Source organism: Vanessa tameamea, chromosome 11, assembly GCF_037043105.1.
Source record: "Vanessa tameamea isolate UH-Manoa-2023 chromosome 11, ilVanTame1 primary haplotype, whole genome shotgun sequence".
Lineage (NCBI taxonomy): Eukaryota > Metazoa > Arthropoda > Insecta > Lepidoptera > Nymphalidae > Vanessa > Vanessa tameamea.
The window spans coordinates 5,195,327-5,219,038 of NC_087319.1; the positions used below are offsets into that span (position 1 = coordinate 5,195,327).

At 32.4% G+C, this 23,712-nt stretch overlaps 1 protein-coding gene across 2 annotated transcripts in view; it reads right to left on the reverse strand.

Annotated features, from left to right (window-relative positions):
* The window catches only part of LOC113400929 (myosin-4), a 125,411-nt gene that overhangs the window by 18,726 nt on the left and 82,973 nt on the right, over positions 1-23,712 (reverse strand). For both annotated transcript variants that reach the window (XM_026640626.2, XM_026640627.2), the window contains one exon: positions 17,382-17,435. In XM_026640626.2, coding sequence (XP_026496411.2) covers positions 17,382-17,435 — 54 coding nt within the window. The remainder of the gene's footprint in view (positions 1-17,381; positions 17,436-23,712) is intronic.

Below are 23,712 nucleotides of genomic sequence, written 5' to 3' on the forward strand. Positions count from 1 at the left end.
CTGATGAATTAATGTATTTTATTCTTGTCAAGTATTTAAGCTCTTCAAGTAAGGCACTCTCTTACTTTTTAAGTATCATAAATATTGTTTAATCAAAATCTTTTAGTGGTTCGACCCACTACTTATGTTTGTGTAGTTGATGAAACACTGCCTAACTATTTTCTCGGAATGACCAATCAGCACAATAATAAAACGTCGTGACGTCTCAACTGATTTCGCAATCAAAATGTCACATCGAATTATTCGAATCGCAATCGTATCCTTGTAATATCTAATGTAAATCACACAGATACGATTCGAACATTCAATAATCGAGAAAGACTCCCGAGTCGTGAAACATAGGTCACTAGTAGAACAGCATATTTAATGTTCTCTAATTCATCTCGACACCACTGATAGGTACTCGTTACCGGTATTCGATAATTCATAAACAAAACATTGAAGACGTATTCCTCGGTTCGGTCTTTTGTCTGATTCTGTGTGCGCACAGCTCCACTCTCTTTTCCTAGCACTCTTATAATTGGATGAAAACGCTCAGGATTTCCTAGTGCAGGAATATAGGCATTACTTGCATTCTGAAATACAGAGTGTTAACTCTAGCAACTTCATCCGAAATCATGAAGAGTTAACACTTCTACTTCTGCTTCTACTCTGATTTCTGAAAATAAATAAATTAGGACTGTAAACGCAACGCGGTGTTTGAACTCAGGACCTCGAGATATGCAGGCTTATAAGCTGTTTCTTATATATAACAAATGTAGGCGAATGGGCTACCTGATGGTAAGTGGTCACCACTGCCCATAGACATTTATACTGTAAGAAATATTAACCATTCCCCACAAGACCAACGAGGTAATCATTAGGTAGGCAATAGGATATTAATTGTCCATTGAAAACAATAAAGAGTCGAGTCTCGTATTGAGTCTACATTATCATCTTGGCAACGAAAGTATTCAGGTATACGTGATCCGAATTTAATGGAATTTCTTCATTGATTCCATCGAAATTCTTGAACTAAACACACTTTCACTATTTATTGTTCTTTATAGTATTGCTATCGGAGTACCGGCTGCGACGGCATGAAACCCGGCTATTGTGATCCAATACGTGATAGCTGATCTGTACAGAGCCGTCTCAAGCTATGCTGGGGCATATACTACCATGTACAAATAATTTGCTTTGGGCCAGGCCTTAAGTATAGTTTCAAATAAACGATGCGGTAATTTTCGTACATTCGTAGGAATCTGATTAGTTGTACAATCTTATGGCTATTCTATAGCCTTTTTGATAAATATGTTAGTTATTTCTTACAAATATAGCACATTCGAAAATATACATAGCAGTCAACGTGAGAACAAACGTGTGAAAGAAATTGTTGGTTCTTCGGGGCCCTCTCAGGATGGGGGCCCTGGGCACGTGCCCCATTAACCCTATGGTAAAGACGGTAATGGATCTGTAAATGAATCGCAACAAAAGCCAAATGCAGCTCTCTAGATTAAAAACCTTTTTGAATTCGACATATTCGAAAATTGATTTCTCTATTTTAAACATCGTATCGTATATCGGAACAATACTAAAAATTAACTCAATATAAGTTCATTAATTCAACAAAAGAAGGCCTCGATATGGTAGTATTAATATAATTTCTAAATATTTTATCTGGACTTCCGCGTAGGGTATCCAATGAAGTGTGCCAGCGGCGAGACGGTATATCACAAATGAATTATCCTTTAGACTATAGTCCGCGGGCTGTTTGTGGATCGCGCTCACTTGCCCCAGTTCCCAAGCTGTTGTTAATAGCTAGCCGTGACTTGCTTGGTACAGACGCGATGTGCTCACTTTGTTTATATCTAGCATAAATCTTACTATTGATTGGCACTTTGAAATATGACGAAATAAATTACGTTTTGACGTTTTTGTTATTTTCATTTTAACGGAAATCATGTTTTTTTTTTAGCTATATTTATAATTTTATATCAAGTGCAAGTATTCTAAGTTCATATTACAAATTCTTGCTTTGCTTGAATGTGCACCATGTGAATCATTTTTGTGTCTTCTATTGACTTCTAGGTAAATTTAAAAGGAATAAGATTCTTTCGTCCCTTATTTAAAATTACAAATATCCATACAACATTATCCAACACATATTTCTTAATTGAATTAACAAATACCTACTGCAAGTTTGTACCGTTATAAATTAAATAAGCGCATTCATTGCAATCGGTAATCGCCTAATATAAATCAACGAGACACGATAAATAGCGATATTTCACTTGACGTAATATTTCAAGCAGTATCGTAACAACGCAAATTCCGCAATACCTAGGACTTTGTTTGAATATCGATGATAATAAATCGGAATGTAAATGCAAGTGGCGCCGCGCTAGATATCGATAGACGGCAAAAATTGGTGATTTTTATATATAAAGTTCACCTTTCAGGTGAAATAAATTGTTAGTTCAAAGAACACAATTTTTAGAAATGAGCGATAAAAGATAAAAACGAACTTGCTTCTATTTAGAAGTAATAGATTTAAGTCTAGTGTTGTATTTAATGTTTAGTAAAAGTAAATTTTATGTAATTTTTGACAGAAAAAAAAAGTTTTAATAATTATAATAAATTGTAACTGAGAGCACAGGAGGCAATTTAAACAATTTATGCAAAAATTGTCAACATTCTTTTTGTTGTCTGGCAAATGAACCATCTTCTTTATGGTATTGGTTGGCGGACGAGCATATGGGCCACCTGATGGCAAGTGGTCACCACCGTCATAGACAATGGCGCTTTAAAAAAATATTAACCATTCCTTACATCGCCAATGCGCCACTAACCTTGGGAACCAAGATGTTATGCCCGTTGTGCATGTAGTTACACTGGCTCACGCACCCTTCAAACCGGATCACAACAATACAGAGTAATGCTGTTTGGCGGTAGAATATCTGACGAGTGGGTGGTAACTATCCAGACGGGCTTGCACAAAGCTTACCACCAAGAAATGAACCTCCTGATGATAAGTCGTCACTACTGCCATAGGCATTGGTACTCTAAGTAATATTAATCATTCTTTATATCATCAATATGTCAGCAAACTTGGGAACTAAAATTTAATGTCATGTATGAAAATATATGTTAATTTTTTTATTGGTGAGTCAACAAAGAATTTGATAAATGATGTACGAATAAGAAATCAAGTCAGAATAAAGGCATGGGAAAGTTCGACCCGCGCTGAACTGACCTACGAATATGACCACGACACTTAACGGGCTACTGTGGTGACCATAAATGTTTCACTAAACTAAAACATTGTTTTCATAAGCCTTAAAAAATATCTAATATTTCGATTACTTTTAACATGTAACCTGTTCGTAATGTTTTTGTATCTTTGTAAAATTAATTAAAAATATTATAATTATTTTATTAATAGTTCTACTCAGTACATAAGTAAATACAGAAAGTATACAGTTACAAAGCTTATTATAAGTAAATATTTAACTATAAATTCTTTATAAAATACTAACTACCCGTCCCGGCTTCATACGGATACGATAGACCCTTAGTTTATATACAACTTTTAGATTAAAGAACAAACATAAAAAGTTGTTCTTCTTTCCGGGTATGAAAATTTAAATTCTCGGCTTTTCTCTAATATAATATGCATGTATTCTTCACATAAACTTCCTCATTAATCACTCTGTTTATTGATGAAAAAAACATTAAAAACCGTTAAACTCCATATAAATAAGTTGGCGAATAGACTCAGCTCTGCAGCCTATGCGGTAAAAAAAATTAGACTTTTGACTGATGTGGATACGGCTCGCCTTGTGTACTTCAGTTATTTCCACAGTATAATGTCGTATGGCATCCTACTCTGGGGTAATGCAGCTGACATTAATACTATTTTTGTACTGCAGAAGAGGGCTATTCGTGCAATTTATAACCTGGGCCCAAAAGATTCGTTAAGAGATAAATTTAAAGAAATTAAAATAATGACTGTCGCTTCTCAATTTGTTTTTGATAATGTTATGTATGTACGCAAAAACATAAACGATTTTCCCAGAAATTGTGACGTACATTCTATTAACACTAGGAACAAGAATAAACTTGTTACTCCAAGTACCCGATTACACAGGGTTAGTAACTCTTTTTTGGGGCAATGTATACGTTTTTACAACAGGATCCCAGAAAACGTTCAAAATTATTCAATTATAAAATTCAAAAGAATCGTTAAAGAGCGTTTGTGTGCTAAAGGATATTACAACACTAATGACTTTTTAGTTGACTGCACACCTTGGGAATGAAATGATCGCCTCCAGGCTGTTTCAAATAACTAAAATATAATTATTATTGTACATGTAACATGGAAAAAAAAAATATCCCGCTGAGTTTCTTTCGCCGGTTCTTCTCAGGTCCGAGGTGCTAAATTCCGAACCGGTGGTAGATTTTTGACAATCAATAAGCAAGTGTAAACACTTCTATATTGAATAAAGATTTTTGATTTGATTTGATTTGATTTGTTTTACAGTTTGAAAAATCTTATCGTACAGACGGCGGGAAGCGACTTTGTTTTATACTACGTAGAGATACGTTTAGTTACTATGTCTGAGTCGATACTTCTGGAGTCGCAAATAATGTTTTCCGAGTAGGGTTCAATTAGGTCATATCTATATCTATTACGAAATGATTTTTGAATATTCTACCCCTTAAACTTTATTTGGAATAAGAAAAGTTCGTTTATAAATTTTGCTTTATGGTCACTCTACAAATCGCGTCGCAAGTAGGGATGTTCAATTCGATTGAGAATATTTAGTACAAAGAGTATACGTGGATATTAGAAGTGGAATATGTTAATAGATTATGTATATGTTGATGTGGTGTACCAGTGGATGGTTAAAACCCCGATACGAAAAGAGAGATATGAGAAAATTATGTATCTATGTGGCTGTCTGATGGCATCGTAGCTACAAAACGGTTTAACCATTTTTTTTTAATTCATTAAGTTTTTAATACAATGAAGTCATACAATAATTTAAATTAGTCACCGTGTTACTTATTGCACTAATTGTAATTATTTATTATTTTTTTCAAATAATTCCTAATTTTACAACTACTGTTCTTAAGAATAAAAGTATACCATTATTTTTATTTAATGTTAATCAAATATTTCAAGCAGAGTTAGAACCATTCCCTTGGAGTTAAAATTTTACATGTTAGTTAAATTTAGATGACTTTACTTAGTAAACAGAATAGCACGATCAGTATTTTCTTTTCAAGGCATTTATTTAAAACAGTTTTCCACAAAAAACACAAATTATGTTTGCAATCTATTCTTAATATTTTGGAAGCTGCTATAACAATTAAAGCCACTGGTCACACACGCGAGTACAACGTGCCATTTCCATTAAATATTGCTCTATGCGAATATTCAATTATGTAGTGTTATTGCGAAACATATCATATCACATATACATATATATGTGAGATGGTGTGAAAGTGCCACTCACATAATAAACTAACCGACTGTTTTGTCTCTTTGATCGTAACGAGCTATTGTATTTTATTGTTATAGCATTACCACGCGACTTCTGATTACCGTTGGTCGTAAAAAAGATAAACATATCAACCTTAACTTAAGTTACCGTTAGTTACCTAAAAAATATGTAAACATATAGAATAAGCAGATTGTTTTAATATAATTCGTGCACGCTGTAAAGAATATATACAGATATAATTATTTTTTCATCAATCAGCTTTAATAATAATATTATTAAACTTTATTTACATAATGATTAGATATTTATTGAAAAGCAATTCCGATCACCTAGACGAAAATGAACCAACCATCCTGTCACCAGTGGTGTAATAAGACCTTTGTAAAAAATAAAGATTTTTGCACTATTACTCCACAATATATATTGCTTAAGGCATTTATTTTAGAAGTCTCGATCACTTTTTAGCATGTAATTTGTTAAATGAAAAAAATTTAAAGATAAGAAATAGGTAATAAGTTTCTTATGTTTATGATCTGTATAAATTTACAAACTGATGGCTTAAACCTACCTATATTAGAGTAACTTTTAATATTAAAACCCAAAGGATGCTTTACTAATACGATAATTACGGATCCTTATTTAACAATTGTAAAACCAACTCATTGACATTTTAACATTATAAATGAACATGCTCATTGATTTATCTAATGAAAGCGACTCATATAATCATGTAATAGTTATCGACCCATATATAATATATTTAGCAACTGGTGATTTCTACACGTAACATTTTAAGTTTATTACGAAAACGATAGGATTATAAAATGGACTGCGCGAACTATTTTTCATAAATGTTTAATTTAAAAAGGATTAAACTGATTAAAACCTAATGTTTTGTTCATTAAGACAATATATAATAGTAACGAATAACATGCCCAAGAAAAGAGTATTTATTTTAGGAATTGGGAAATTTAATTTTTTAACATGGGCAAGAAATATACATACAAATTAATTTAAATTTGGAACACTGATGGTAATTTTTAATCTTTTGTAATAATACTTTTCCGTTTCACTGAATCGATTTCCCTATAATTGACGCACATATCTCAATTTTTAATCATTTGAGATCATATGACTTTTGTCACTTAGATTTTATAACTCAGAAGGCGTACTCGATCAAAAAGGCGTTTGTGTTTGGCTCAGAGTACGTTGACGATTTTACGTTCTAATCTGACAATTCAAGGACCTTTGACCTATTTAGGGGTACCATTCTCTGCCATTTTAAAGATAATTTATAAGAACAAAGAAACCTACCGTACTACATTTATTGCGACAAGACTCGGGTTTCATTCGTAATATTTTATCATATTAAATATAAAATTGCTTTTGTAAAACCGTCCAGACGAGCACTTAAAGTGAAAATTTAATATTAAAATAGCCGTAAAATAAATCATCTGATAACAATAAATTGCAACCTCATTTAAGAATCGCATGTTTACTAAAAATGAGTTAAAGTAGGAAATAGTTTTGGGTCGAGCAAGACGCATCAACTTTCACCAGACATTGCGAATTCTGATCCATTCATTCGAATATATTTGTTCGATTATTGGATTACATCATTTGATAAATGCCGACACAAATGGTCAGGCGATATTTTTTTTAATTTTATTTTGGCTGATCATGTATGACCTATAATATTTTGTAGATTTATAATTTATTTGTGAAATTAATTTATATTTATTATATAATTAGTTTATATTAATGTAACAGTATGTAAGAGAAGTGTGTCATCTCGGAGAAGAAGTTTTGAATTATTCCATCGCGTTCTAATATAGGTTTGTAGATACACATGTGTCAAAAGGTCATTCGACACAATCAGGATTCCAAACGATTATTTCCTTCACCGACTAACATGTGAAATGAATTATAAACACGAATTAAGCACATGAAAATACATTCAGTCAGGCTTGCCTGTGTGTGATCCCGCAATCTTCAGTTAAGATTCATGCGTTCTAGAGAACGGTTCAACTCAGCTCTTCTAGATTAGCGTGTATGTAAGTATATGTTACATTAAAAAACGTTGTGCTTGATTATATTTTATACTTTCAAAAATATAACAATAATAAGAATATTCTTAACTGATTTCTGCACTATCAGTAAGTAAAAATTGAAATAATATCATTAAAATTCAATTTTGAACTTATATAAAAAACTAAAGTATCAGCCACAATTACCTAATCTTAATATGGATCTTGAATAACATATTGTACTTCATATAATGAAGTAATAAAAATTCTTTAGTCGTGAAACAGTTACCATAGTTGGCTTGCTAAGACACGACGCGCCTACAAATTTTAAAACACTTAAAATACAACGCAATTTAATAAGATCCTAAGTTGATTAAAAAAAGAATCAATATTTTTTTTATAATATGAATAAAAATGTGTTTCTAAGAGCTACATTTAAATAAAAAATAGGTGCTGAGAACTCTTTTGAAATATGAGAACGTTTAAGTGCCACGCTGTGTAAGTAGTTTTGTCAAAGCTATTCGGTACACTATTATCGTTAAATGAACAAAAAAAAACAACTATTATCTCAGTTTAAGTTCTAAGTGAAGTATAAGCATGACACCAGTTTACTTGTTTAAGTTTAAAAACCGCAAATGTCCCTAATAATAATAAATAGCAATAGTGACGCTAGACGATAAAACCTTTAATATAATTTTCTTTTTAATTTATTTATTGAGTTCTTCAAAATGTTGCAAACAAAATTCCCACAATCCTCGAGAGCTTTCTAAATGTTGTACCTATCTGTCGTTAGCTAGATCTGAGATGCAAGCAGGGTCGAAGGTCCTCAGAGAGCCTACTTTTGTTATTTAATGTTTACGGGTCAATGAACTTTACGCAATTATTTAAATATATATTTTTTATTGATGATTTATAAAACATATACGAATAAGATTTTGGTAGTATGACTCAGTGAGTGAAATACTTAGTATTGAACCAAAGATCGGGAGTTCGAATCCGCGAAAGCACCACATAATTCTCCGCTGTATTCATCCGGCTGTCGATGGCGAAGTAAACAGTTAGAAATCCAATTCACAATTAAGCGACGAGGGGTATTTACTACCCATTAAATCGGTGTTCTTTTGCCGGCTATTTGACATTTAGATAACTACCAACACGACTCAAAATATTATTGTTACATCATATACCATTAATTAAACCTAAAAAGGCTTTATAAGGCCTTTCAAGCAACAACACAGTCATAAAAGACATAATTTTATCTTTAAAAACATGCTCACCTTTTATCTTTTACAAAGTAACAATAACAAAACTCTATAACTTAAAGAACTTTCGAGAAAGATGTGAAATCTCGGATTTATGTGATAAGTTATACGATATTTCTGAGAGAAATCTCAAAGAATCCTTACGAGGCGACAAAAATGATGGAGAACTACACGTGAGAATGCAAAGGCTTCCGGTAGCACGATTCCCTTAGATTTATGACTCATACATGAACGAGTTACGTCAAGATCAAGATTGTCATGATAAATATTTTCAAGTATAACGAAGTTCTATCATGACCTATCCAAGAAAAGCGAAGTTCCATTAATCGGCCGAAAATTCTACCTACTTATGGAGAGATACAATGGTGTCCCCATTGACACTTTAATTTGGTTGCTACAATAAGACAACGGGCTACACTTACGATGAAAAAAGTATGTACCTACTTAATATTTTTTCGTTACACAGTAACTCGTATTAAATAAAAATGAAGAAAATTTGTTGTAACGCTTCGATAAGTTATCGACTTTTCGTAGTTCGATTAAAATGTTTGCCATAGGAAGTAATTCATGACAAGGCGACACTTCAATTGAGTATATGTCGTCTTCCGAAATCGTGTTCGATTTACAAAAAATAATAATTATTATGGAATATGTTGTAACTACTCAATACAGTTACCGACTTTTGGAGTTCGAATACAAAACTGATAACTGATTACCATTAAGTATATATAAAAACGAAGTGAACATAATCGTTGAAAGTTCCATATTCCTTATTTTATCGTCCAGAACATCAATTTAAATGAAATTATCGGTCATAACTGTCAATAGATCACATTTTTACGCTCCGTTACATATCGTTCAAGATTCGAATTTACGCGTGTTATTGAGTCGGTCCATTATGTTAAATGTAAAAGTTTTATTCCATCATTCATTTATAACTGTAAGATTACCGACACATTCCTCTTGTCATCTCCGTCGAGCGCACTTATTTATGGCAATTTTAATTTCCCATTCATAAATAAATCGATAATTCTCAACAATATAATGACGGTGACGTTAAAAATTTATGGATTGACTAATAAATCATACTTATTTAAAAAAATTAAAGCGGATATTTTGAATTTTTTATATATGGCTGAATAAGCTTCGGATAGGTAGAATAAGGTTTTGCTTATGAGGTTTCAATTGATTGAACAATGTTGAAAGAAAGAGGCTTGTTTGTCTTGGTCTAGATTACACGGAAGAATCCGTAAATTTTTGTCACAATGGAACGGGGACGAAATTACAAAAAAATATTTTTTATTATTTAAATAAATATGCATAAACAATGGATTTTAGTCAAACCAGTCCACAACTGATATTGATCGATTTTTTAACAATATTCGTTCAATTTGTGCTGTCGACATTTCGATCTTCGATCGATCTAGAGACTCTGTATGTATCGGGATTGGTTACAACCTGTTTGCAAAACAGAAGTCGTGATATATTTTCCGGTTATTAAGGGCAAGTCTATTCATATGTAAATACCAGCTGTTTATACAAAGATACAAAATAATATTCTAAATATTGACATAAGATATAAATTATCACTTTACACCACAGATATTTCTTAGTTTTTGCATAGAAAAAACTATATTTTAATGGTTTATGGTATTGTTTATACTCTTAACATAATTACATTGTTTTAATAAATTTTATCGTAATTATAATATTAATTATTCAACATATAAATTGTTATCGTGTTACTAATATTCTAAAGTGACAACTTATTAACGAAATAAATATATTTATTATGATTTATTTTAAGAAAACATTTCATTTTGCTGAGACCCCTACTAATATGATATCCCTACTAATACTATAAATGCAGAAAGTAACTCTGTCTATTACCTCTTCGTGCCTAAGCCGCTGAACCGGTGTAGATGAAATTTGGTTTGAGTCCCGGGGATGGACATAGCTTTTATCACGAAAACCATCCTTTAAGGATTTGAAAAGGGAGTTTGAACTTTGTATGAGAAAGGTTTGTGTGCTATAAAGTTTTAAAAATTCGCGCTTGCAAAGCCGCGAATTCAATTAGTAGTATGTATGTATCAATTTTAGTATACCGTTCGCTAGAAAAATATGTAGGTAGTACCTACTGTAGAAATCATACAACTTATATATAAAACATACTTATAAAATATGAAAGTTCCATGTCATAGTGGGAAACGAATAAATAAAACTTATTTATATTAATAATACTCGCTACTACTTTTTGCTTCCCCTTAACGTTTACCGTTCTGACCGGTTGTCGCTCGGTTCCCGGTCCGGTCTGTCGTGATGGATGACCACTGTGACGTCAAATTACCGCTGATTGGGACAGGTTCGAAAGTGGGCTAACAAATTTTGGTGCAATAGCAAATTTATCGGCTTTTCGGTTTTCTCTTTGAGTGAGTTTACGACCACCATTACTACAAATAAACAATTTTATTTTATGTAAAAGGCGAACGTGCAATGATGCTACCTGATACTTAGTAGTAACCACCGCCCATAGACATTGGCGCTAGAAAAATTATTATCTGTTCCTATAGGGAAAGCAAATGCGCCTTGCAAGCTGGGGAATTAAGATTTCATATCCCTTGTGGCTGTAGTTACTCTGGCTCACTCACCCTTTATACCGGAACACCTGTAACCAATACTAAGTATCGCTGTACGTGTACGAGGTTTTAAGTAGTACTTTATATGTTCTATTTCAACATTTTTGTCACTGTGTACATGATACTGTCATCGAATAATCAATCATTTTCTAAAATATATAATGAAATGAATCGTTACTTTTTGGGATCGCAATACAAGAAATAACTATGTGTTAAGTTAAATTTTTATTCTAATCGAAGTCTTGTTAAGTAATTTGGTGGAATATGTACCAAACCTTATCATCTTTGGAGGGTTTAGCCCAGCGGTGGGAAATTTACAGACTGTGACTGTGAAATAGACCAAAATATCTTAAAACATCACCGCTTACTTAAGATAAATTAGCAGTAATTATTCTGAGAGCTTGTTATCACACAAGCATTAAACCATTCAGTTGTCAACGTCTCCAGCTTCGAGTGACAGCTTGTGAAACACTATACAATTGAAAACTGTTCCATTGTTTATCGCATGGGAATCGAACTTGTACTTATGACATTCAGGTTTATCGGTCAAGCCATAATCGTAAGTATAATCGTTTCGAGGTAGGTCTTGTTAATTTTTATATTCAATTTGGAGCCCATACATACTGGCAAATAATATTGTGAATATTTATTTTCGCGGCTCCATTACATATGACTTATATTTTTGAAACATAGTTTAATGACAAGAAAATAATAATAAGCACGACGTTAAGTTAACTAGGACATTTGCAAGACCAGCAAAACTATGATCAAACTTTACGAGCTACAGAAAAAGTATACCCAACGAAGATCAGGCAGCCGGTGATAAAATACTACCAAATTCAATAGGATCACGATTCACGACAAACCAATGATGACAACGCGACACTTTTGTTACAATGTAAAATGTATTAAGATACATTGGTAGACAAGATGGTGTCATCGATATAGTGCGTGCGTCGAAGGTACGGTAGGCTCACCATCCGGAATTTCCCGGATTTGTCCTAGTTAGAAGAGTGCCCGAACAGGAGTTTTTTTACAGACGAACTGTTTAAATGCATACATAGTACAACATAGTATACCAATAACTTTAAAATTTAAACATTTCAACTTAAATTTGTAATAAAACAAACATGTCAAAATAAGATATGGTGCAAAGAAAAGAAAAAGACCTTAGCGACCAACTTCATCGTGTAGTTTTACCGCCAAACGAAGCATAACTTCAAAAAATATATATTCAAATTATATTTTGTTATTCCAATAACTTGTAAATTATATATTCTGTATAGTATTTTGTAAAATCATAGATGGCGCTGAATGTTTTCATTTTATTAATATTCACAATAGAGAATTATTGTCGACTAATGCAATTACAAATCAATAATAGTAATTTTATATATAGGTTGGTTTATAGGTTCAATAAATCTTCATAATATAACTTCATAAAATCTACGTAGTTTTGTGTTATTTTTATTAGTATTCAGAATTAGGTTTATAAACCTGCATCTCTTAAGATTAATATTCCTATAATACGTGAAATTTTACTGAAGTAGTATGCTAATAGAAGTAATTTTATTTGTAAGTAGCCTGAGACTCTTAATGCAATATTTATATATTATTAAAATGATTAAAATATTATAAGTCGACAGAACTCTTCTTATTAATATCCTAGAATAATCCTAACTGACAATTATATTAAATTTGAACCTTAAATAAACTTATTGATTCCAACGAAAAGTGAGACGACTATGTACATATTTATTGAATAAAAATAATCTAGAACGGAATAAATTAAGCTAATATGACGAAGTAAAAGAGAATAATAATATAAGCATAAGATTTTACTTTTATTCAAATATCAATGTATCTGTAATGTCTAGAAAGGAGGTTACAAAGCCTCTATTTACGATTCTACAATACGCGGAGTGAAAAGACGATAACGTATGAAACATTATCGAAATGAAATTCGTTGTATAATCTGTAATCATCAGAGAGATGACTAAATATGGTGTTAGAAATTTTACAACATGCTATGATGAACGTTTGAATTAATTGACACCCACTCAATGACTCATAATACTCGTAATTCTAGGCTTGATTTATGTTACCGGTGGAAATAATCGTTACATATATATTTAAATCGTAATTTTAGTCGATAAACTACAACTGTCTTTAATGACATACACTATGAAAAGCCAATGTTTGTTAAAATACTTATGCCAATATTGGAACGAATTTACATGCCAACTTGGTTATTGCCGACTTAGGTATCAAAGAACATGCATCCAAATCGAAACGAATATGTCTTTGGCCAATACCAGAAGTGAGCACCAACAACAAATTGTTTGGTTACAACTCTTTAAGCGGTAGAAAAGACCAGCAATGGAACATGGAGATGCTTTTTTAAATATAAATTTACATGCAATTGGAGCCGATTATGTTTCATATTTGTCAGAACTAAATAATTGCATATCCCTGGCGAGAAGTTATAAGAGCATACCTTTACTCTTTATTTTTAACATTAAATTCACCAATTCTTGGGTGGTATGATATCATAAAAAACACACGGGGCTATTAGAGGTTTAGGATCACTATTTGGCGCGACGTTTATGTGCTTTGAACATAAAATTACTACGTCATAACATATGTGTTATTATTGTAATTCATAATTATTTGTATAAATTAATTAGTTGTTTGTCCTTGAAATAAATGATAGTTATCTCTTGGTATTATTTCAAAAAGTATCGTCAATTTTAATTGCAACTTTAACTTACTCATAATATTATTGTATTAACACTATCTTTAATTTTATTATTGAACCAATCAAATGACTTCCTTATGAAAATTCAAATATTCGTTTCACGACACTTACCTAAGATTTTTTTTAAATATTAAAAGCACCAATCTTACTTAAAAATATAACATCAAGGCCCTTTTGCAAATTGTAACATTTTAATTTCAAAATAATTACTTTAGTTCTATATTATTAAAAATTAAATCTTATTATTTTTATTTTGTTAAAGTTTGTATATAAAATCGATGTATATTTCCTTACTTTATTTGACTTGTGTACACAATCCATTCTTTATAGATAATACATTGAGCTCGTGCGTAGAGCGGAACCGTTACACGAACCGCTCGATCATTATTGATATCGAATAGAATCGATTTGATTGCACGTGTACAATCGAAGTAACTTTTACACGAGTACAATTTTTTTTTAATTGACAATCAATTTTACAGGTTTTTTTTTAATTTTCACTAAATTTAAACAATGACTTATTATTACCAACAAATATAAAATTATTTATAATATAATAAAATTTTATTTATTTTATTACCGTCCGAGATAACACAACAGTATATTAATTAACGAAATATGAATATAAAAAACTATTAAAATATTAGTCTGACAAAAACTAGTTTTATTTAGATATAAAATTCCATCGACAGTTACAGTAATCATAAAAAGTAACACATCTGCCTCATATAAGTAACGTTGTAATTATAGCAGGTGTTCGCAATAACTCTTCGATTGCATAATTTGACAGCTGTCAATGTTCGTGAAAGCGGAATGGCACGCGCATTTTCATTGGGTGAAATGTCAAACGGTTTTGACCACTGGTTTTGACATTCAAGTTTTTTGTTCGTTACATAAATATATACATAAGGACGAATTTATAAATATATAATTGGAAATATAATTCGTTAGTTATTTCAATTTATTTTCTTAAAAAAAGCGAATTAAAAACAGATATTATGTTTCATATATAAGGTCCCATCGAATAATAAGAGATTAAATAAAGATCACGGGTTAAAATCCAGGCAAGTAGCACTGAGTTAATCTATTAATGAGTTCATTTGCTTAACTTTTCTTGGAGGTGAACATAAATATCGTGCAGAAATCTATAGGTATCGGATAAAAGGATGTCACACGTGAATTCACCATCCTACACTTGAGCTTCGTGGTGGAATATGCTACAATTTACCGATTGTATTACCCAATTTGTCAGAACTAAAGACATTGCTATCTCTTTCCCTTGTTTGGTGTCAAAAGCCTTTTCAAATAGTTTCGTTTAGGTACTACATATATTACAAAACATTCGATGCAAGCACATACTTCCAATAACGCCAAATCAATTAAGCCACGTGCACATTGAAATAATGAATGCCTAAAAGGTTACGAAATAGACATTATTATCGGCGCTATTTTGATCGAGATATGCAAATATTTGTCATCGAACAATAAGACTGGTTTAATTAAACCTTGGTCTAATACCTATAAAAGTAAACGTATACTTATCATCATGTCATTCTAATGCAAATTAGAATGACAAAAATATATGAATAGAATGAATTGAAAAAGGTATTAAGGTACATTAAATATTAAATAAAATAAATATTGACTTAAGTATTTAATTCATAGTGGAATATTGCCGCGTTGATGCAGATATCCATTGGTGTGGATCATAGTGAAAACACTCGCCCAAGATTGAAACGCAAATGTGCATAGCAAAGTGTTTAAAAACACTCATATTAAGATCAGAATGCATTTGTACATGACCAACACTAAACGAAAATCAAAACGAATGTGCATGGCCAAAAGAAACATTTGTAGCGAATAATCGTGCCAAGATCATAACTAATATTACGTGATCAACCAACATTCAAATTAGTCGTGTGTGTACATGGCATACATGACCATGATATTTCACTGTCCAACTGTCAATAAAACTACACAGGTTATATCGACAGCCTCAATGGTTGAGCAGCTAGTGTATAAGGCCTAAGGCCTTGAGGTTTAAGCCTTCTTAAAAATAAAAATATTTTTTCTGTCAAGAAATTCTCGGAAGTCTGGAGATTGGCTTTTTTCCACAACCGTGCCTACGAAATCATGTAAAGCCGTGCAGTGCCTGAAATCTTTCCTGCCCCTATGGATTATGAGGGTATGGGAAGAAAGTGTCGCGATCAAGAGGACATTATCTCATGACACATGTTACCACTAAACAGAAGGCACAAGTTGCAAATAGCTTTCAATATATCAACAATATCAAGTGTATGTTACGTATCTTGTGTTCGTTACGTAAAAGGTCATTTCTCTTATATATATTGTTATTGGCACACGATTCATCTTAGCCATCGTCTAAAATAATAAACAAATAACGAGTGGGAAGTTATTAATAATGAGGAAAAAATTGAAATGCAAAAATGTGTTATGATTATGAAAAAATTACTCCCCTTCTTTTTGGAAGATGATTTGGAGATAATTCCACCAAGATACTCTAATGCGGATTGGTTGGATTACATGTGGCAGAATGCTACCGAGAAATTCTTGATTCGTCACGTTTTCCTGTTCCCCTTCACCGCGGAGATGAATAATGATTGATAAAATTGATAATATAATATAAATATACATAGAATTAAAGTGATAACCCAAAACCGGTTTACACTACTTATGTTTAATATATTTTATCGAGATATACGAGATTACGATACGAAATATGAGAGTATCTTATGATCTAAGATCAAACCTCTACCAAAGAATATTCGCCAAACTTCGAACGCATTAACATTTACTGTTACGTCCCTTGTGCCTGTAATTACATTAGCTTACAAACACTTTGACCCACAAAATACGAAGTATAACTGTTGGCGGTGGAATTACTGATGAGTAACCTACCAGAACCTATTCAACCACTAAACTAATCAACGATCTCAGCCTATACTAAAGTTATACAAAGTTAGAAACATATAGCCAACTGAGTTTAGCTCGAATGACGATACAACATTTGTTGTTTTTTTTATGTAAATGGAAGGTTAATAATTAATGAATCGAGTAGCTATTCAATTATAGTCAGGATTACAACTCAAGGAAATAATTTAATTCAACCACATATTTTATTTCGACACAACATAGACTAGTCAACTCATCTACCAACTCTGTTCATTTGAATTTTAAAAAAATCTTACTTGGTCACCACGCTTTCTGCCGAATTCTGTGGTTCCGCACTCCATCCTTTGCGCCTGTAACAAGGAAAACAAAAATGATCATTTTATTCGAATCAAAATTATGAATGCTTTAAGAAAAGAAAACCATTTTTTATAATAGGCAGGCAGACTAGCAAATGCCCCATGATGGTAAGTGGTCATCACTGCCCATAGACATTGGTGCTGTTCGAAATATTAACCCTTCCTTACATCGCCAATGCATCACCAAACTCGGAAGCATAAACCTATTATGCTCTTATGTTATGTCCCATGTATGTGTAGTTACACTAGCTCACTCAAACTGAAACACAAGATTACTGAGAATTTTTGTTTGGCCGGTAGAATATCAGATCAGTGGGAGTTACCTATCCAGACGGCCTCGTTTAAAGCTCTACCACCAAGTTAACCTTTTCTTAATCAATAGCAAGGTAATATTCTTTAAATATTGTCCTTTAACTTTTTGAAAACGAAGTTAATACGCAGTCACATGTAACATTAATATTTGGAGTTAGAAGAGCCAACTGGTTATTAATACTTATTAAGACGGGTCTGCTCTAATCACCTGTCCTTATAGCCCCTATAAAAACGTGTAGTTGTTAGCGCTCGTATGTTCGCTCCCTTATGTATTTAACGGACTAAACAGTTACTCTACTTATGTCTAATATGGTCTGAATTACCCGATAGCTATCCTAACGTTATGCCGAGTACAGTGGAACAAAAAACATCGTCCGTTTAGAGCGTAAGACAGGAAAACGTAGCAATGATTGTACAGCATCCGCTTTACTTCCAAATGCCTACATATACTCATACACAAGCAAGCCATTATAGTCTTTATCGCTTCATAATAAGAGTCACCAAGAATTGTTAGACCATTCAGTGAGCAAGTGATGATACCGTTACAGGTCTTATACCTTATTTTTAAGGGAACAAAGTTTAAAATGCATCTTTACAATTATAGAAAGCATGTGACTAATGATTTATATTATTACTATCAGGATGCGAATAATCGCGAACAAGTGAACATTTTTTGCCGCTTAATGACAACTTTCAATTGTAAAAATATGTAGAGGAGACATCAGTGACAATCTTTTCTAACCTATTTGTTAAAGTAGAAACTCAACCATATACCTCTATCAGAGTAGAACAGAGGTAACCCCGTATTTTCGTAAAAGCCAACTAATTGTAAGATTTATTTTGTTAGGCTCTTCAATAAGTAAAACACGTATATACCTCAACTGTTCATGTTTTAATGGAAAACCAGTACAAGCAAACTCATTCCTAAAGAGTGTTAGCGGTCTGCCCTTAAATTCTATCAAATCCTTTTCATCTGTTAACCAGGGTGTGCGCATTACACTCAGACAAAGTTAATTTGTCAGAAGATGGGATAGTCAAGTCAAAGTTAAAAATCATTATTCAATATAGAAGATTTATATATTTATTAACATAAGAATTGATAACATTAAGTGCTTAAATATATACAAATATGAATTAAAAATAGTTAATGTATAAATCTTGATCGTGTGGAATGGTGGCAAGTATGCTAGCAGCATTTCCCCGGTGAACCGCAATTCCGATCCTCTGGGCTAAAAACGAACCAGCCCTCCTGTCACCAGTGAAGGCAATAAGGCGAGTTATTATACTTCTTTTATATATAGAAGTGTTACACTTGCTTATTGATATTCAAAAATCATCAATCAAGGAAGAACCGGCGAAAGAAACTCAGCTGATTATATTTTTTTTAAACATCGTAACAATATTCGTTAAAGAAGAAAATACATTAAAGCAGCAATACTTTTGAGCTCGTGGTGTTGTCATTAATGTTAAAACAAACCAGAATTTGGAGTTCAATAAGCACGATATATTCTTTATACTTTTCATTTTGAACAATTATGTAATCCCCAAGATCAAAATCAAAAGTAGCGAGATTAATTAAATATAAATAAAATGTCATATACAAAATTCAAGTATAATAAGGATGTCAGTGATATATATTAATATTATTATTTTTAATTGTGACATTTAATAGATAAAGGTCAGTCACATCATCACATGTGACTCTCAAGTCGTCTACGGACGATGGAATTAATAAATATTTACTATCTAACTGGTCGGCACGAAGCGGTGAACCTTGAAATACCTTGATATAAAGTACACATAGGGGAAAGGAAGGTAACACGATACACTTAAGAAAAAAAAAAGTATAGAAAAGAAAATATTTACTTTTATTAAACTTCTTCTTACTAAAATTAGTCAACATTGTTTACTCTATGTTACGTAAGAATCAGACTTTGATAAAATCACAGAATACGAAGATATTAGATGATTTCTAATACCTTCAATTAGTCCGTTTTACCTTCATATGGTAGGTAAAACGGACTTAATCAGTCTTCACAATTTTCACATAAAAATACTGTCTCTGCATCCTCATCGTCTATTCCTGCGCAAGCGCAGCATGCACATAAACGACAACTTCGACATTGCACCCAACCTCCGCTAGATTCTGAGTACAGACCAGAACAGTAGAGACACTCAGCGTCATCCTCGTCAGACGAACTGTCTTTTTTCTTAGTGTTTGATCTTTTTATGTCAGATTTCATGCTGGACTTCCCTTTTTTTGAAATTTCTTGTCTATTTTCACTTATTTCCTCCCTATTTTTCTTGTTTTCAATTTCTTTTTTGACTAGTACTCTTTTTGCAGATTTTGTGCCTTTTTGCTTTTCCTCTTTTTGAAAGTTCTGTGCCTTTAAAAGTTGTGTGTCTTTCTTAAAATTAAGTGCCTTTTTAATCTTATCTGCTTGCTTATTTTGAGCAGTTTCCAATTCATGACGATAGGGCGATGACGTTATTATTACTGTTTTTCCTCGCTTAACGTTAGCTCTTGTAGTCTTTTTTGTTTTCGGGAAAACATTATATCTTTGGGTCCAAATACAAATCCACTAAAAGGTTCTTTTGGCCATCGTACCAATAGATGTTGAATGTTCAGTCTCATATTCTTTGGAAACTACTGGGTCTGCAACCTTTGGTGCAATAAAGTCTTCTGCAATCTTTGCAGGCGTGGAAGTCATGGCTGGTAGGTAATAAATTTGGTCAGCTCTTGGAAGTTCCTTTCCACTTTGATTCAATACTAATGACTCTGTAGCAGTTGCTTGATCAGCATTCTTTGTTGGTGTGGGATTCATAGCAGGTTGGTAGTCAATTTGGCTAGCATTTAAAATAGACGGCGATGACTCATTTGAATGAGAATCTTGGATACTCGATGCTGATGTTGAGGGCTGCGGATTTTGAATAGTCGAAATTGGTAGCGCGATGTCAGTTGCTGCTGCTGATAAAAAGTCAGCCTCTGTAAATATATCCCGATTTAAAGGCCAAATTCCTGTAGCACGAAATGCATTAAAAGCTGCTTTCTGAAAACCCTTCCTGAGTTCATTCTCAACCAATTTCAAAATCCGAATAGTAAGTCGACAAAGGTTTCATAAAACCCACATCCAGCGGCTGAAGGCGGTGAGTGTTATATGGTGGGGTGGCCAGAATTTGGACTCCATTTCTCGCCCTATTTCAATAATGTTAAGATTCATTGTATGAATTTTATGTCCATTCAATATCAAAAGCACCGGGTTGTCTTTGGAAGCCCTAGAGAAAACAATGAATTTCTGAAACCATGAGGTAAAAATATCTCAGCCCATGAACCACGAGCTGCATTATTCATCAATTCAGGCTTCATCCTTTTGCGCGGAAATATGAATAGAGGTGGCATGTATGACCCATCTGCTCCAACACAAAACACTACAGTGACTAGTTGACCTCGCTCTGCAGAGGTTAAATAGCAGACTTGTTTTTTCCCTTTTGTTCCAATAAATTTTGGTATACACTTAGGCACTGTAGTAATTTCGGTCTCATGAACATTGAAGATTTTATTTGGAGTCAGATGATAAGTTTCAATTATTTGAGTCAGCAAATCAAAAAAATATTAACAGCAACTTGATTGAAGCCAGCTGCTCGGGCTGCGGATATAGGTTCCGGTTTGCGTAGGCTTAGATCTGGATTACGCTTTAAAAAGTTTTGTAACCAAATTCTACGTGCCATCTTTGTCTCAGTATCAAAGCTATAACGAATGTGGTTTTTTTCCGCTAGCTCATAAGCCAATTTTTGAAGGTCTTTCTTTGTTAATCCGAATACACGACTTTCCACCTGTCTTACATAAGAAGCTAATGAAGAAGTTTACATAATTTTTTTTTTGATACATTATAAAAATTTAGATAAAATAAAACAAACACGTGAAAGAATCGATAAAATATCTTAAGAAATAAGAAAGTTATGGGACTTTGAAGTTGGGGTTTTAAGAATAATTTTGTTATACGTGGCGTTCCGTCGTGTGACGTCATTTGACCTAAACGACACATCGGGTGTTCGCCGAGTACGTACGAAATACGAATGTATTGTTGTGTAGTTGCTCACGCCATTCGATTTGTATTTTGTTTATTACCCGATGGCAGAAGTTAAAAAAAATGCTTACAAATATTATATTGTTCCTATGTGTCAAAGCACAACATTTAAAAATCCCAATAAAATATTTTTTCGTGTACCAAATAATATAACAATAAGGAAAAAATGGTGCAAAGTAATGAAGCGTGATTTAATTGGCCCTAAAAGCACTAAATATGTGTGTGAAGATCATTTTGATGTAAGTAACTATTAATATATCTTTTGAGTCGTGAGTAAGTTTGGAATAACTGATTCAGTAAAAATAACTATATATTTTATGTAAATTTATTTAAGTGCTGTGAAAATATAATTTATTTACAGGTTGAAAATGACACAGAAAATTTAGTAAAACATCGACTGGTTGGGGGAACATTAAAGTTAAAACCCGAAATATATTCTCATAAATTTGACTGTCAAAAGACAGTGAAACCTCAAAAAGAACGAGGAGCATATGAAAAAAGATGTCGGATTGAATTTTATGAAAGTCTTAACAAAAGAAGCACCGTCGACTTCAAGTCAATCGTCTTCTATTCAATGTTTCGAAATTATTGAGTGTGATGCCATGGAGTCAGATGAAACAGAGGATCCGCTACCAGAGAACATTACATTTCCAGAATCAATCGATTCGAATCATCCAAATAAAAAGAGAAACAAAAGAGTTCAAGTAAACAACCAACAACCAGTACTAAACTAGAATCTGTTTTTTACTTATAATTAGGTTTTTTATTTATAAATCATATTTGTAAGTTAGACCATGTGGTTGGTTAAATAAACTTAAAAGGATGTACTTACTTAAAAAGTTTAACTCCTTTTATTTCAGCACTAACATAAAACGGATTTGAAGAAAAAAAGTCCATCACTGTGTATATATCAAAATTAGGCAAATTATCACTTTGTCCTTTGACAAAACCTTCTTCCATTATAGTAAAATAAAAACTAAACACTAATAAATAAAAAATAATAAAACGACTTTACGTTAAAAAACACGAAAAATACTTGAATGATTCGTTTCGTGGTGCGGTGATACCGAACAGGTCAAATGACGTCACAGGCGAATCGTAAACTATAGACGTTCCGTACTAAAATACGTAAACTTTAATAATCTATTTCTAAGTCATTTATTGATGGATTTCAAAAATTCTTTCAGTGATGGATTAGTTTTGATCTATATTTTAATACCATTACGTTGAATATAATATTAACAACATCATGAAACTTCCTCATTCACGCTCTTGTTCCTTAGTAAACACTTGTTCAAATCTACCCAGTTTCTTTTTTGTGGCTTCATCAATATTTTGAGAAGACTTATATTATTCCAGTCTTCTCTTCAAAGTTGTCTTTAGTACAAGGAACTAAATTGAAGCCTTCTTGAGGCCCATTTCTCCAGCAGCCACTATCTCGATTGCATTTTTCATGCTAGACTCATCCCGAGACTGCCGGTTGGATTTTCTTTTGTAGTCATTTACCATCTTAAAAGGAAAAAAGACAATTAAGTATGTACTTAAGGCAAAATGGACCGGGGTACCATAATTATATACGGGGTATTATAATTATGGTATTATAATTATGTAATTATAATAGTAAAAACATAAAATTAATAAATAAATTAATCATCTTGCCCTAAATTCATTTATGATTTAATAACTTTACATTCACGTTAATTTAGGTATTATATAGTTATCTTAAAGGTAACGGTACCCCGATCCATTTTACCTGGGTCCGTTTTGCCTTTTTGCTATGAACAATTACAAAAAACTATTTTGAGGTTATATTTTGAGATACAGTCGTCAAACTTTGTTATTTGTTTAATTATACATCAGTTTTCATACAG